Consider the following 13,638-nt stretch of genomic DNA (forward strand, 5'->3'; position numbering starts at 1 on the left):
AGCTGTCCTCTAGCACCAGGCTACTAAGGGGAAAGGGAGCTGGAATTTGAATGGAGGCTGCCTATTCTATAGCCCTTACTTCTATTCGAACCCTACTTGAGAAAAGAAAGCCACACAATTTTCTCAAGGTCATATACATAGACAACAAAACTTTGAACAGGCATAATTTCTTATCATTCCATGTACTATAGAGGGAAGCTTCACATATGTGTCAAACAATTAAGGATCTGAAAAACTTCTCCTTCAGCCTTTATTCAATTTTTGTTCATTTTCTAAATTAAAAGTCTCCTATTACATCTGATTATTTTTATATCTTCACCCATGGCCCTCCACGCCTTTGCTGCAGCATTCATAGGCTAGAACATTAGGCCAAGTGGGATAGTGCTGTATAGTTAAAACTAGGTTAGTGTTATCCAATCCATTAAATGTTATTAACAATAAGAGTGAATATCAACAATGGAACAAAGGATAAGATCAGAAAACAAAAAATCAAAAATTACACTGTGGGGGGAGGGTTTTCCCTCGAAATACATTGACAATTGCTCCTTTAGGAAATATCTATGGTATCTGTGATTGAAATGGCAAGAGAAGGGGAAAGACCATGCTGAGTTTGAAATGTAGACGAATTCACGCAGGGAAAGTTGGAAGGGCAGATGAGATGTTCCTGCAAAGGATTTATTTATCCAAGGTGTGTAGGAACTCTCAAGAAAATAATTTATCCTAAAGAAATGGAAAATAGAGGCAAACAAATCTGCTCCAAAGAAATGGGCCTGAAAAGGAAAAGGTGGAAAAGGTCAATTCTAAGTGAAGCTTCTTGGATGTAACCCTAATTGTCCTTATTGCAAATCCCAAGAATTATTGAAAGAAAATACTAAAAATGATTTCATCATGATCTCTGTAAGGACTAAAATCACCTGGCAGTGCTACTTTGACCATGTTACAAAACAAAGCAAGTGGTTTTATTATGTAATGAACAGTAACAATAGACCCTGAGCCTGCTCAGACATGATATAAGGAGAACGTTATCATGTGCAGAGACACCCTCAAAGAAATATGGTTTGCTTTCTCAATAACGCTTTTTAGGTTTTAATGCATTGGAATAGCTGGAAGTAAATACCCAAAACTATCAAACTGAAACCCAGTAGCCTTGACTGTTGAAGACGATTGTATGGCAATGTAGCTTAAAAGGGTGACAGTGTGATTGTGAAAGCCTTGTGGATCACACTCCCTTTATCCAGTGTATGGATGGATGAGTAGAAAAATGGGACAAAAACTGGGTGAAAAATAAGGTGGGGGAGTGATTTGGGTGTTCTTTTTTACTTTTATTTTTTTATTCTTATTCTTGCTTTTTATGGTATAATGAAAATGTTCAAAAAATAGATTGGGGTGATGAATGCACAACTATATGATGGCACTGTGAACAGCTGATTGTACACCATGGATGACTGGATGATATGTGAACATATCTCAAAAAGACTGAATTTTTAAAAATGAAATATGGTTTGCTAAACTGCTTTAAAAAGTTTATTATACCCTATTTTTATCCCCAGGCTGGGTAATATAGATAGACCATGTTAGGGCAAAGGAAAAAGAGTAGAGGGTTTCTAGAAAAGCAATCTCTTAACAATCCTAATAGCTCAATATAATAATACGATGTATCCAAGAAAGAGGCATAGTAGATTTAGACACAGATCTGAATTCTAATTTTGGTCTTCTACTTATTACGTATAATCTCTAAGTCAGTTTCACTTCTCATAAAATGGTTAATAATGATGTCAAATATCCTTTCAAACTTATGGTAAAGATTTTACATGACAACAAACTCAAACAGTGTGAGGCTTCATCAGTGTTCAGTGGATCCTAGATCTCTAAACTTGTCTTTTCCTTCCATAATCCTTGATCCATTTTTAAGGCCCTAAATGATGAAGAATCCCAACAAATGATTTTATAAAATCCATGTATCTAAACCTCATAAATAGCTGGTTTCTAATAAAAATCATTAATATAAAATCTGGTATGGTGAAAAATTGCTTTGGGTAAACCAAATACTGAAAAAAAAAAAAAAATAATAAGCCTGTGTTCAACTGAATGCATATGAAAGCTATGCTTCTAGTTTCAATCAATCTCAAAGATAAACGTTAAGTACCATAAAATAAGTACACAAATATAGAAAATTATTAAATTGGAATCCTCAAGTATTATGGAATCACAAACGTAGAAATTATCTAACTTCAGGCATGGAAAAGATATTGACTGATTTAAATTAATCTGATATTAAATTATTAACAGAAACAAGGGCAATGTACAATAGCATTTATTACCTCAGCAACATCTATAGATGAGAATCATTTGTCAGTATTGTCATAAAGCAGTATCATAAAGGATCAAAAATAAACTGCACATAAATGAGTAAACAAAACAAGAAAAAGATATTAGTAGTCAAGATTTCTGAGAAGACCAGCCATCAACCAATTAAAATTGATTTAATTAACTAAATCACAGCACATATTTATTATCACCTACTTTCTATACGCACAGGGTGGTTTTAGAAGCTGTGTAGGTTGCTGTGATACCTGAGAGGTAAACTTGGCTGCATCACGATCTACCAGAAGAAAATATCACAAAGAGAAAAAAATATAAAATAGACCAAAATACACTAAGAAAAGATTGGCTTTGATTACTTGGATTCATGGAGAAGACAGGAAGCAAAATAGGAATTCAATAGACGAAAAGGGAGGAAGTAAAATCTGATGGGAGGTCCTATTCCTCAGTTACTACTAAGGTGCTTGGTTCTTTCCAAGGATGCTAATGCCACGTGGGGGTGGGGCCCTCACTTCATCCTGTGACTAGCATTGCACCTGGCTGCCACCTGCCCAGCACTTGCACCCCCCATGGCCTCTGTCTCTGAGCTTGCCTGCATTACTCATACCCTAGGATGAAGAGATCACTGTCACTGAGGGTAAGATCAAGGCCCTCATTCAAGCAGCTGGTGTAAATGTCCCTTCCTGGTGTGGCTTGTTTGCAAAGACCCTGACTGACGTCAATAACAGGAGCCTCATCTGCAATGTGGGAGCTGGTGGACCTGCCCCAGCAGCAGATGCTGCACCAGCAGAAGGTCCTGCCCTCTCCACCATTGCTACTGCAGCTGAGGAGAAGAAAATGGAAGCAAAGAAAGAAGAATCTGAGGAGTCTGACAGAGACTTGGGCTTTGGTCCTTTTGACGAAACCCCTTTTGTAAAGTGTTCAGTAAAAAACTGAACTTAAAAAAAAATCAGGTAGGAGGGACTGTGAAAGCAAAGTAATATAGCAGTCATGTTTAAAGTATATTTGATTTGTTTGGCTGACTGAATTCAAATAAATTAATGAAGCATAAATTTGTCTAGGGAAATTAGGGAGTATTTCATAAAAATATCATCATAGGAACTTGGTACAATGTCTATCTTCTTCCAAGTAAACAATAAGGAAATAAGATTTTCAAGATTTAACCAATCTCAACACTGTGAAAAAAGTGTTTGGGCTGCAGTATCCAGGTCTTATTTAATGGGTAAGCAAAATTCTAAAGGGTGTTTTAGCTTCTCAGCTGCTAAAACAAATACTATCCAATAGGTTGGTTTAGCAACAGGAATTTATTGGCTCTTGTTTTCAGAGGCTAGAAGGCTTACTTCCTTGATTCAGGCTGCTCAGTGGCTATCTTTGGGGTTCCTTGGCTTTTCAGTTACATGGCAATGTGCTTGGCAGCATCTCATTTCTCATTCAGGTTCCTTTAACTTCCAGCTTTTGACTGTTACCTGTGGCTTCTCTTAACTGTGTCCAATTTCCTTGCTTGTAAGGGACTTCAACCACATTGGATTAAGGTTCACCCTAGTTCAGTCTGGGCACACTTTAACTAATAATATCTTCAAGGATCTTTTTTACAATGGGTCCACACCCACAGACCAGGGGTTAAGCCCTGAACATGCCTTTTGTGGGAGACATGATTCAATCTCCAAAAATGGGATTATCTAATAGAAAAACAGAGTAATAGGGACTCATGAGTGGGATTCCAAGAAGATTTAGTGGTCTGCATTTAGGCCTAAATTTTTCCCTGCTTGGCCAATAGTGTTATAAATTTCTCCATCTAAGATTCATTCATTTGGCCTAAAAAGATATTACTTATTCTGAAAGGGTTCCTGGAAATAATCACCATGAGAAGTCTTCCTGGATAGCAGATAGCATCAAATTACTATTAATTAGCTTATTATATTGTTATCAAGTGGAAGACAAATAGGATACCAGAAAATTGGAAATTTCAAAATGGTTTAACAGTGAAGGAGAACAAAGAGATTATTTTAGAATAAGAGGCACTGGCTGATATCAGAAAGAATGGGTAAAGCTGCAGAGCAGTGGATCCTGGGGACTAATGGAAGAATACACAGTATCTTGATTCCTAGAAAAAAGGATAAAGGGTGGAGAAGAACTTGAACAAGAAAATGTATGTGTAGGAGAAGCCTGACTTTGATGTATTGAGTTATTATATAGCTTCTACTAGGCTAGCTGCTGAAAATACATGGATTGAGAAAAGAATAGTAACTGCTTTAGGACTAGTTATAGGGACAGACATGATTTTGCTTTAGAAACTATATTATAAAGCAAAGATGAATGAAATGGTTACATTAAAAATATGGAATGATAGGCACCACCAAGTTCATTACAGAAATATTTCAAAGACAAGTAATTTAGAAAGAGTTTATAATTTTAAAGAACTAGCTAAGCCTACCTTGCCTAAAAAAATTCCTTATTATAGTTTGAAATCTAAGAGTAGGGTCCAATTATGAGAAATTGTCATTTCTGAATTCTTTGTGAAGAGTTTTTAAGACTCAGAGAAGGAAAAATATATAATTGAAAGTAAACAATCTTAGAGGCTTCACAGAATCAACTCCGCAGCAAGATGGCATTGCTCTTGTTCTACACATGAAGAATTCAGTTTATCAATTAGCTTTTCCTTATCCTGAATGTGAGCCAATGTTTAATTGCTTCATATCCATAATTTTAATAACTATGAATAAATTGTTTTAGTAAAAAAAAAAAAACAAAGTTGTTACGTGGCACAAAGGAGATTAATTACTAAAAGACAATAACAATCCTCTGCAATCAACCAAACATGCAGAAAAGCCTGGCCACCTAATGAGGATTCAGTCTTCAAATCTCATTTATAATAAAAAACACCACCATATATTCAATTCCCAAAAAGATAATTTCATCAGGGTGTAATATGTTTACACTGCCCTTACTCCTTATCTAACTGCAATCTGTTGCACTCTTCAAACTTTAATACCATCATATTAAAATATTCTCTGATAGTGCTTTGGGCTATTTTTAAGAGAATAAGGGAATTTTCCTGATATTCTTAAATTTATCACCATTTCCTCTGGTATTACAAAACAAAAACAATTCACAGAATCGTGTATAGTTAGAGGTGGAAGGGAGCTTAAGGGTCATTTGGTCCATTCCTCTCACTTCACTGAATGACAAACTAGATTATATAAAGTATCAATCTTTTAGACACTGAAAAGTCAGTAAGGGAAATCCAAAAATATTTTTGTTAGAAAGAACAGTATGCTAATAAATGATACTACAAAATTACAAAAATACATTTCATTGTATTCATAGATAACAATTTCACATTTAATAAGCATACTGTTGATAAAGGCAATGACAGACACTATATTCATAAAAATAAGTTTTCAGTACCATGCTAACAAATGTATAATTTCTAAAAGATTTGCTTTTCTTTCCTCATTCCCCCCTCCACATACTTACCTTATCATATAATTATTTACAAAAGATTTGTAAAGAGCAATTTAGGGGCTAATTAGTCAAAAGTTAACAGTAAATTAATCTGACTTAAATATTCTTAGAAAGCATGTAACTTAACTACACATTCATTGACCTTGTGTTTCATAGTTTTTAAGATACCTTATTGCATTGTTCAATGTAAGGATTCTAACATGCAGCATATTTATTTAAATATATTTATAATTTATTTCCAGTCTGGGAAATAATTTTTCAAAAGCTATTAGTTTAAAAGACTTTTTGCAGTTTTAGCCTCCTGATAAAAGCTTTGTGAGCTTCCAAAGCAATCTGGATTTATCAAGCTTTTCAGCAAAAAAAGGTGTTTAATTAGGTTGTCTCACACTTCTCTAAATCTGAAAACCTAATCACCACCTTCTAACTCAAAGAACAGGAGCAAGTTGCTTTGATTATTATCCTCTACAAAACCTTTGGTTTTTCCTTCCATTCATTTCCACCTTCTATCAGTGAAAACTTTGTCTTTATAAGTGTTTTGTATTTATTAACATCAAAGAAAGAGCTAGAAAAAAAAGTCAAAGTCACAACAAGAATAAACCCAACTAATTTCCTTCTTCCCTTGTTACAGAGGCAGATGTGTGTGCATGCAAGCCTGTGCATTTATGTATAAACATATATGTGTATATGTCTGTGTGTTCATATGTATGTTTATGTGTGCATGCATGTACATATATGATAAACCTCAAGCACAGAGACTATTTGGAGGCAGCAAATCAAAAGCTTTGAACAAAGTAATGAAAAGGGGAAAACAGAATTCTCTTAAAGTATTAATGGATATTTTTCAAAGGAACAGACTACAACATAAAAGCTTAGTAAGACAGGCTTTACTCTTAATTAGGAGTTATTCATCTTAGAAACACAAGGGAAGATAATCACTATCTTCTGAGAGATTAAATCCACCACCCTCAAAAAAGAAATCACACTACATCTTACAGGAAACTTCTTACAGTCATATTTTCAGAAATTTTTGCATTTTTAACAATGATCAACTCTCCTCTGTGCTATAGGATATATAACTATAAGTATCAAGATAGAGTTCTTGCCCTCAGGAATTTTACAATTTAATGCAAAGGAAAAGAGAAGGAAATAAATAGAATGACTACTGGTATGTATATCCTAAGAGTCATTTAAGATTAAGTGAGATTCCAAAGAAGAAAATAAGGGGACAGACATTTAATCACCTACTAGCAAGTGCCAAGCATGGCATTAGGTAATTTCACAATAACCCTATCAGTAGGTACTACTGGATCAGGACCAGTCACCTAGCTAATGGAAAAATCAGGATATATTTATTTATATTATTTATGTATATTGTTTTGATTTCAAATGAAATGCATCCCTAAAGATAGAGAGGAATTTAAAAAGGGAAGGTCTGGGTGCTGTATGCGTCACAGAGAAGACAGACTGGAAAGGGTTGGCTGCAATTTCTGAATCTCACTAGAATATGGGGCTGTTTAGGGAAGAAGCAGAATAAGAATTGCTGCTCCTACTGATAACTAATTCCTTCTAAGGAGAGTTGTCTTGTTAAATAGAAGACCATTTTGTTTAGCAGCACGTGTAGTTGGTTTATATATCAGAGCTAGGAAAAGCAGAATTAAATTGTTTAAAGGGAAAATACAATTCAGAGGCAATCCTGGAGGATTTGAAGAAATTTAAAGGCAAGAAAAGGTGACACTTGCAAGTGGTATGCATAGGTAGAATAGTTTGAGTGAGAGGTCAGTGACAATCTCTCAATTGTGGGAAAGTAAAAAATACAGATTTTTTTAAAGAATTGGGAAGCTTTATTTTCAATTTGATGTTATTTTTGTGGCACAGACTTATACTCTTTTCTGTCTTTCCACAGAAATAGTATTGCATACATGATCACTTTGTGTGAGAACAACCCTTTGGGAAATTGGAGAAATATGTTTAGTTTCTTTGGGGCCAACACAGTATACAGAAAACAGAAACCATGCTTGTGGAAGTAGAAGTTTTGACACTAAAGTGGCACTGTTGTTTTTTAAAGGCAGAAAGTCTTGAGGAAGGACTTTCAAAGGGAAACTAAATGTCCAGGTTGGGATTTGGGGGTGCATATGGAAACTTGGAATCTGTATATAAAGCTCAGCAGTTTGAGATGGGGAACTTTAAAAATGCAAAATATAAACTTAATAGTCATTTTCTTGCTTATGAAAATGTTAAATCTGATCATAGAAAGTGAATATAAATAGAACGGCAAAAGGGATCAAAGGCCGAACATCTTTCTGTGAGATAGAAGGACGGATGGAACCAGTAAAGAAAACAAAGTAAGCACCCAAGGATGCTTCATAGTTGGTTCCAACATGTATGACTCAGGCACAGAAATGAAGATACAGAGGTTTAGGTATTAACTCCTGGGAACAACTGCCCATACATTTCCCTATGCCTTCTATTCAGTTCACTCAGTAATTTTAATATAGATTTTCAGTTGCTAGTAACATGGGAGGCCATTCTTTTGGTTTTTGTATTTATTGTAATGTCTAACTTGAGTACTATACACATACGCACACATACACAAACACACATGCACAAATATCTGGTCTCTGTATCTTTAAGATGGTTCAGAAAAATATCATACTCTTGTACAATGGCATCTACCTTGATCTAGATAGAAAATATTAGTCCATTAATGATCTTTTAATCATAACTTCCTTGAAATTAATGAAGTTATTTATTTTAGCAAGGTCACTTTCAAATCATTAGTTAAACAGGAACTGGTTTCCATCTTTTCTAATTCCTAATCCCCTTGTTCTGACCCTGTCTCTGCCAAACTATTGGTGGATAATGTCCTGATCCCAAGAGGTTAGCAATGGGTTTGTACAAGAATTTACCTGAAGCTTTATATTTAGATTCGGGCACACAACTCCATTTTACCTTAGTTTAACCTTTCATAATCCAAATTAGAAAACAAGTCCACACAGGTGACAAGAACGCTTAAATACTATTAATGTTATAAACAGCTTGAAATTTTTCAGAAGTAACTTCAAACAATACACATTTACATGTTATCTATTTTTTGATGACTAATGGCCATATGACAATAGAAAATTAATCTCTTTTACCATGTGCGTCAAAAGTAGTCCTGGGCAAACTGACAAATATCTGGGATATTTTAGCGGTCTTTAGAATTAACAATAATTGCTCTCATTGTAATGTGCCAAATCTTTTGAGATGTGTGAGTTTGTGGGGTATTTTTAAGTCCAAAAGCACTTAGCATGAACCAAAATGAAATGCCTCTTTTATATAGTACTTAAAAAAAGAAATCTAAGCAAAACATTTGTTAAACTAGAACATGCCATAATCTACAGAAATCTACAGAAACTACATTGAAATGAGTATAAAAACTTTAGTGCCCTGAATTTCATAGTTGAGTTTTCTAAATCATTTTTTGCACTGTTTTAGTTCACCTCATGAAATGGTTAAGTTCTTCTACCCTAAATCTCATATTTGAAGAGTGCACATTATTAAGAACAAATGTATTGAACATGCTAGTCAGGATACTTGATATGTTTTAACTTAATCTTTCATTATCTGCTTTATAATCTGAAAATTCATTTAAATCAAACTCCCGTTGTGGTACCAAAAGAAATCCAAGAACATATATACTGATAAATACTTTGTTTCAAAATACTTCATTTATACATTTTAGCCTAAGTATTATCAACTTTATGTAATGAATTTAAAAAATTTAAAGTATCCCAGCTGTATATACTTTCATAATACATGAGAATTTCATTATAATCATTTTGGCATCAAACTTACAAGGCTATGTTGTTCTGATAACAAAACCAAATGAGGCAGTTTCTATTGAATTAAAATTTCTAAAACTAGTTCACCCAATTAAAGTATGATATTGAAGTAGCTGCTAAAAGGTCCTATTATATATCTACAGAAGTTAGCACTAGTCACTGGATACATGGAAGAATCTGTATTTTCCTCCATGAGCTACTCTGCAGACCAGTATCAGTTAACCTGATAAGCCACCTCCATCAGGGTCTGCAGTGGTTTTGGTAGACAAGTCTTGGCACAGAAGCTCCCACAATTGTACCACTTGTGCCCTTCAAGACAAAAAACCTCATGATGCTTTTTGCCAAAAACAAATGACAAATTTTCACAAGTTCATACATAATTAAGAAAATATGTCTTGATAGAAGGAAGATGATGGGTATTGTAATTTTACATTTTTCCTGCACAAGAAGAAAGTAATAAATAGAAAAGGAGAGAAATTCCAAGTATTCACATTAAGGCAACCATAACGGTACACAGGGAGCATTATAAATTCTATTCTTATGTCTTTACAAAACATGTTTTGCTCTGAAATTTATTGTTTTTAATTAGTGAATTATAATAAAAATATTTTTCAGATTATAACAGATTTCAATTGAATGATTGCACTACAAATTAACTTTCATTTTCAAAATTATTTATACCAGTAGTACATTAAAGACATGGCAAATTGGTGGCAGGGATGCAAATATAAAAGACAGTACCTGCATTGAAGAATTGCATAGTCTTCTAAAGGAGACAGATGAGACTTTCAAAATCCAAGCTGAAGAGTGCATGGATAGATGTGAGTGGGTGCCATAGGAATACAAGGACATATACTCCTAATGCAAAATGGGGCAGGGTATGACACTGGGGAGGCTCCATTGAGAAGATGATTCCTGAGCTGTGTTTTATATCAAACAGGAGTTAATCAATAAGGATGGCAATGAAGGGTGTTCAAAGGATTTTGATAAGGCATAGTATTTGGGGCTGCTGGAATTGGTGAAGAAAGATGAGACTAGAGAAGTAGGGACCAAATATTTAAAGAACTTGTTTGCTATTGAAACTGTTTATTATTTTCTTTGGGGCGGGGTGGGGGGCCTTTTTTAGTAAGTCTGTAGGACTTTATAGGGTGCAAGAAACTGTTTTCTTCCTTGTAACCTCAAATCTCATTTCCCAGCTTCAGGATGTTATTTCTTCCTCCAGATTCTATAATTTCCTAATCGCTTTCAGGTATTAAAAAGATTTCTCTGGCCTAATGAAATCTCTATCAGAGTCAACATTTTGACCTTCTTGTAGCTTGGCCTGAATCAGTTTGAAAAGCTAGCAGAGCAACTTGCACTATTTTTAAACCAGGCTCTGTGACTTATCCTCCCACACTCCCTGCAACCCTGAATGGCTGGATCAGATAATGGCAGGAAAGGTCTTCTTGACTGCTGAAGAGTTGTAATTTGCTGTGAGTGGGTGTGGAGGAATTCCAACCTTGACTCTGTCTCCTGGGAAGCTTTAGCGGTTCTAGAGAAACTCGCTCACTAGCGATCTCTAACTGTGGTCACTTAGCAATGGTGACTTCTCCCCCAATTAGCCTGTGAATCTTCCCATCAACTCTGGATTCTGGCAGACCACAACCAGACTCTTTTGGCTTTGGGCACGTTGATCCCCAGCAGGTATGCTCTTCGCATTCATTATATAGTTTCAAAGTAGAAAACTGGCTAAAGCTAGCAGACCCATATTTTGGCACGATTCTGCAAAACTTACATGCATGGTTTAGCAATTCTCTTCAGAGTAGGGACACTTAGCACTCAGAATCCATAGCTTTGAGTCCTAGCTGAGATTCCCAGACAGGAAGAGTCCCATGTTAACAAACCTGTTTACTATGCTACAAGGATTGTATTTTATCATAAAGACTATGCCACTGAAGAATTACATGAGGCATGCTTAGAGATGGATGGGAGGGATGCTCCTTAGGTAAGAATTCCTGCTGGACAGCCACTGCTCTAATACAGTAAGGAGAAAATGATGAAATCCTGAATTAAACCAGTGGTGTTTAATGGTGAAGTGAGAGAAAATTCAAGAAATAGTAAGGTGGAAGAGTTGAGAGGACTAGGTAACCAAACCAGATATTGATGGTAATGTGGGAGTAATTCTTTGAGACTGGTGGCTAAGTAATTGGCACTTATATTACTGGGAAAAGAAATAGAAGGTAGAGCTAATCTGGATGAGACTGAATTTTGAAAAGTAGCTCAGTGTCTAAGTGTAATAAAGACAGAGTAGTATTTATTCTAATTCTATCTAGACAATAAGATGTAATGATTGACATTAGTGAGGGAGGTGAGACACCAACAGAATGCATGGGCAATAAGGAACTTGACAGAAGGAAAGGAGAAAGAAAAACATAGCTAGAGGAAGACAAAGGCCTAGAGATATTTCCTGTTTTTTAAGTACATTAGTTGGTCTGTTTGTAGTTTGTTTGCTTGAAAGAAAGAGCAAGAGAAAATTTTCCCCCCTGATGGAGGGGAAGAAAGGCATTAAAACATGAGGAAAGATTCCCCCAAACAACAGCAGTTTGTTAGACTTGAACAAAGTAGACTTCAATTTACCTGAGTCAGAAACAAAGGAGATGAATGAAGACAGTTACAGATGAGAATAGGTTAGGCAAAGAAAATAAGGAAGTCCCCACCTGGTAGCCTCTATTTTATCTCTGAATGAGTCTAGGTCAGTTACTTTAAAATTAAAGAGGAAGTGCAAACTTGGAGGAGAGTAGTATAGGTTTGAAATAATCCTTTGTTTAGAGAATGGAGTGAAGACATTATCTAGGTTATGTAAATGGATTGTGTAATCCTCAATAATTTATTTGAGAGAAAACTCCTTCTTTATGGGATGTGAAAAATATCAACACACTAGGTAACAGCAATTCAATGAAGAATTGTAGCTAGTTTAAGCATTTAACTATCACATCCATTACTTGATTATCTGGAGAGTAGAAAATAGGTTGTCTCATTAGAAATTAAAACTTATATAGAGATTAATCTTTATCAGAGATCTTTAATTAAAAATGTTATTGTGGCAGGAAACAATATTTGGGAATGTTCAATAACAAAAATTTAAGATTTAAAGGTTATGTATGGGGAGAACAGGAATAAGATATGTTTAATTTCATCCTACTGATGATTTTCTGAAGAATATATTTGATACTCTTATTCAAGAGTATTAGTAAATTTATGTGCTACTAACTCATGAATGTGCTACTATTTTGTAAACCATAAATCGATTTATAAATGTAAGCCATTATACTGCAAAGACTACAATTAACAGGCACATAATTTGCTAATACCTGAGACAGCATAATGAACTATCAGATGGTCTTTTTACTTTGTGGTAGAAATTACTTTTAATGCACCATGACATTATAAGCACTTAAGAAACCTAAAGGCTTTGTTAAACCTGGTCATTCTTCCCAAATTTTGTTTTCATGTAAGATAAGCCATAGGCATGACACAAAACAAATTAGAAGCCATTTTTTAAGAAGAATTAAACTATCAACTACAATTACCTTTGACACAATATACAGGAAAATAGGATTTCCAAGAAGAAAATTCAGTTACATCTTTTATCCTTATGGTAGCTCTTTAAAAACCAACTATATATTCATACAGAAAAGCTACAATGTGATTCCAACTACACTTTATTTATCTTGTTATCCTAATGCCAGTGATATTTATTGAAGAATACATGTGTATATATTTATAAATACATTAAATAGTCAGAATAGAACTAAAGGATAGCAGTACTTTTAACGGAACTGGGTTGCTGTCCAGTTCAGTGTGAGAAGGAAAATACAAGCTAGTCACTTCCGTATGTTATATTTCACAATAAGGAAATAACTGAAACTGTGGAACTGCAACCCATAACATTCTTTGAAATTTGCTCTCTAACTACTTGTTATATTTCACTTGGAAATTTATCACTTCTATGTATACATATTACATTCCACGGCAAAAAAATATGAAT

At 34.7% G+C, this 13,638-nt stretch overlaps 2 protein-coding genes across 14 annotated transcripts in view; one reads left to right on the forward strand and one right to left on the reverse strand.

Moving 5' to 3' along the window:
- CACNA2D1 (calcium voltage-gated channel auxiliary subunit alpha2delta 1) overlaps positions 1-13,638 on the reverse strand; it is a 526,916-nt gene that overhangs the window by 264,658 nt on the left and 248,620 nt on the right. The window lies entirely within an intron of this gene.
- LOC119534766 (60S acidic ribosomal protein P1-like) lies at positions 2,892-3,258 on the forward strand. The gene is given in 2 exon segments (XM_037837354.1): positions 2,892-2,920; positions 2,922-3,258. Coding segments are annotated over 2 exon segments (366 nt in total).

This window comes from Choloepus didactylus, chromosome 5 (genome assembly GCF_015220235.1).
Source record: "Choloepus didactylus isolate mChoDid1 chromosome 5, mChoDid1.pri, whole genome shotgun sequence".
NCBI classification, from domain to species: domain Eukaryota; kingdom Metazoa; phylum Chordata; class Mammalia; order Pilosa; family Megalonychidae; genus Choloepus; species Choloepus didactylus.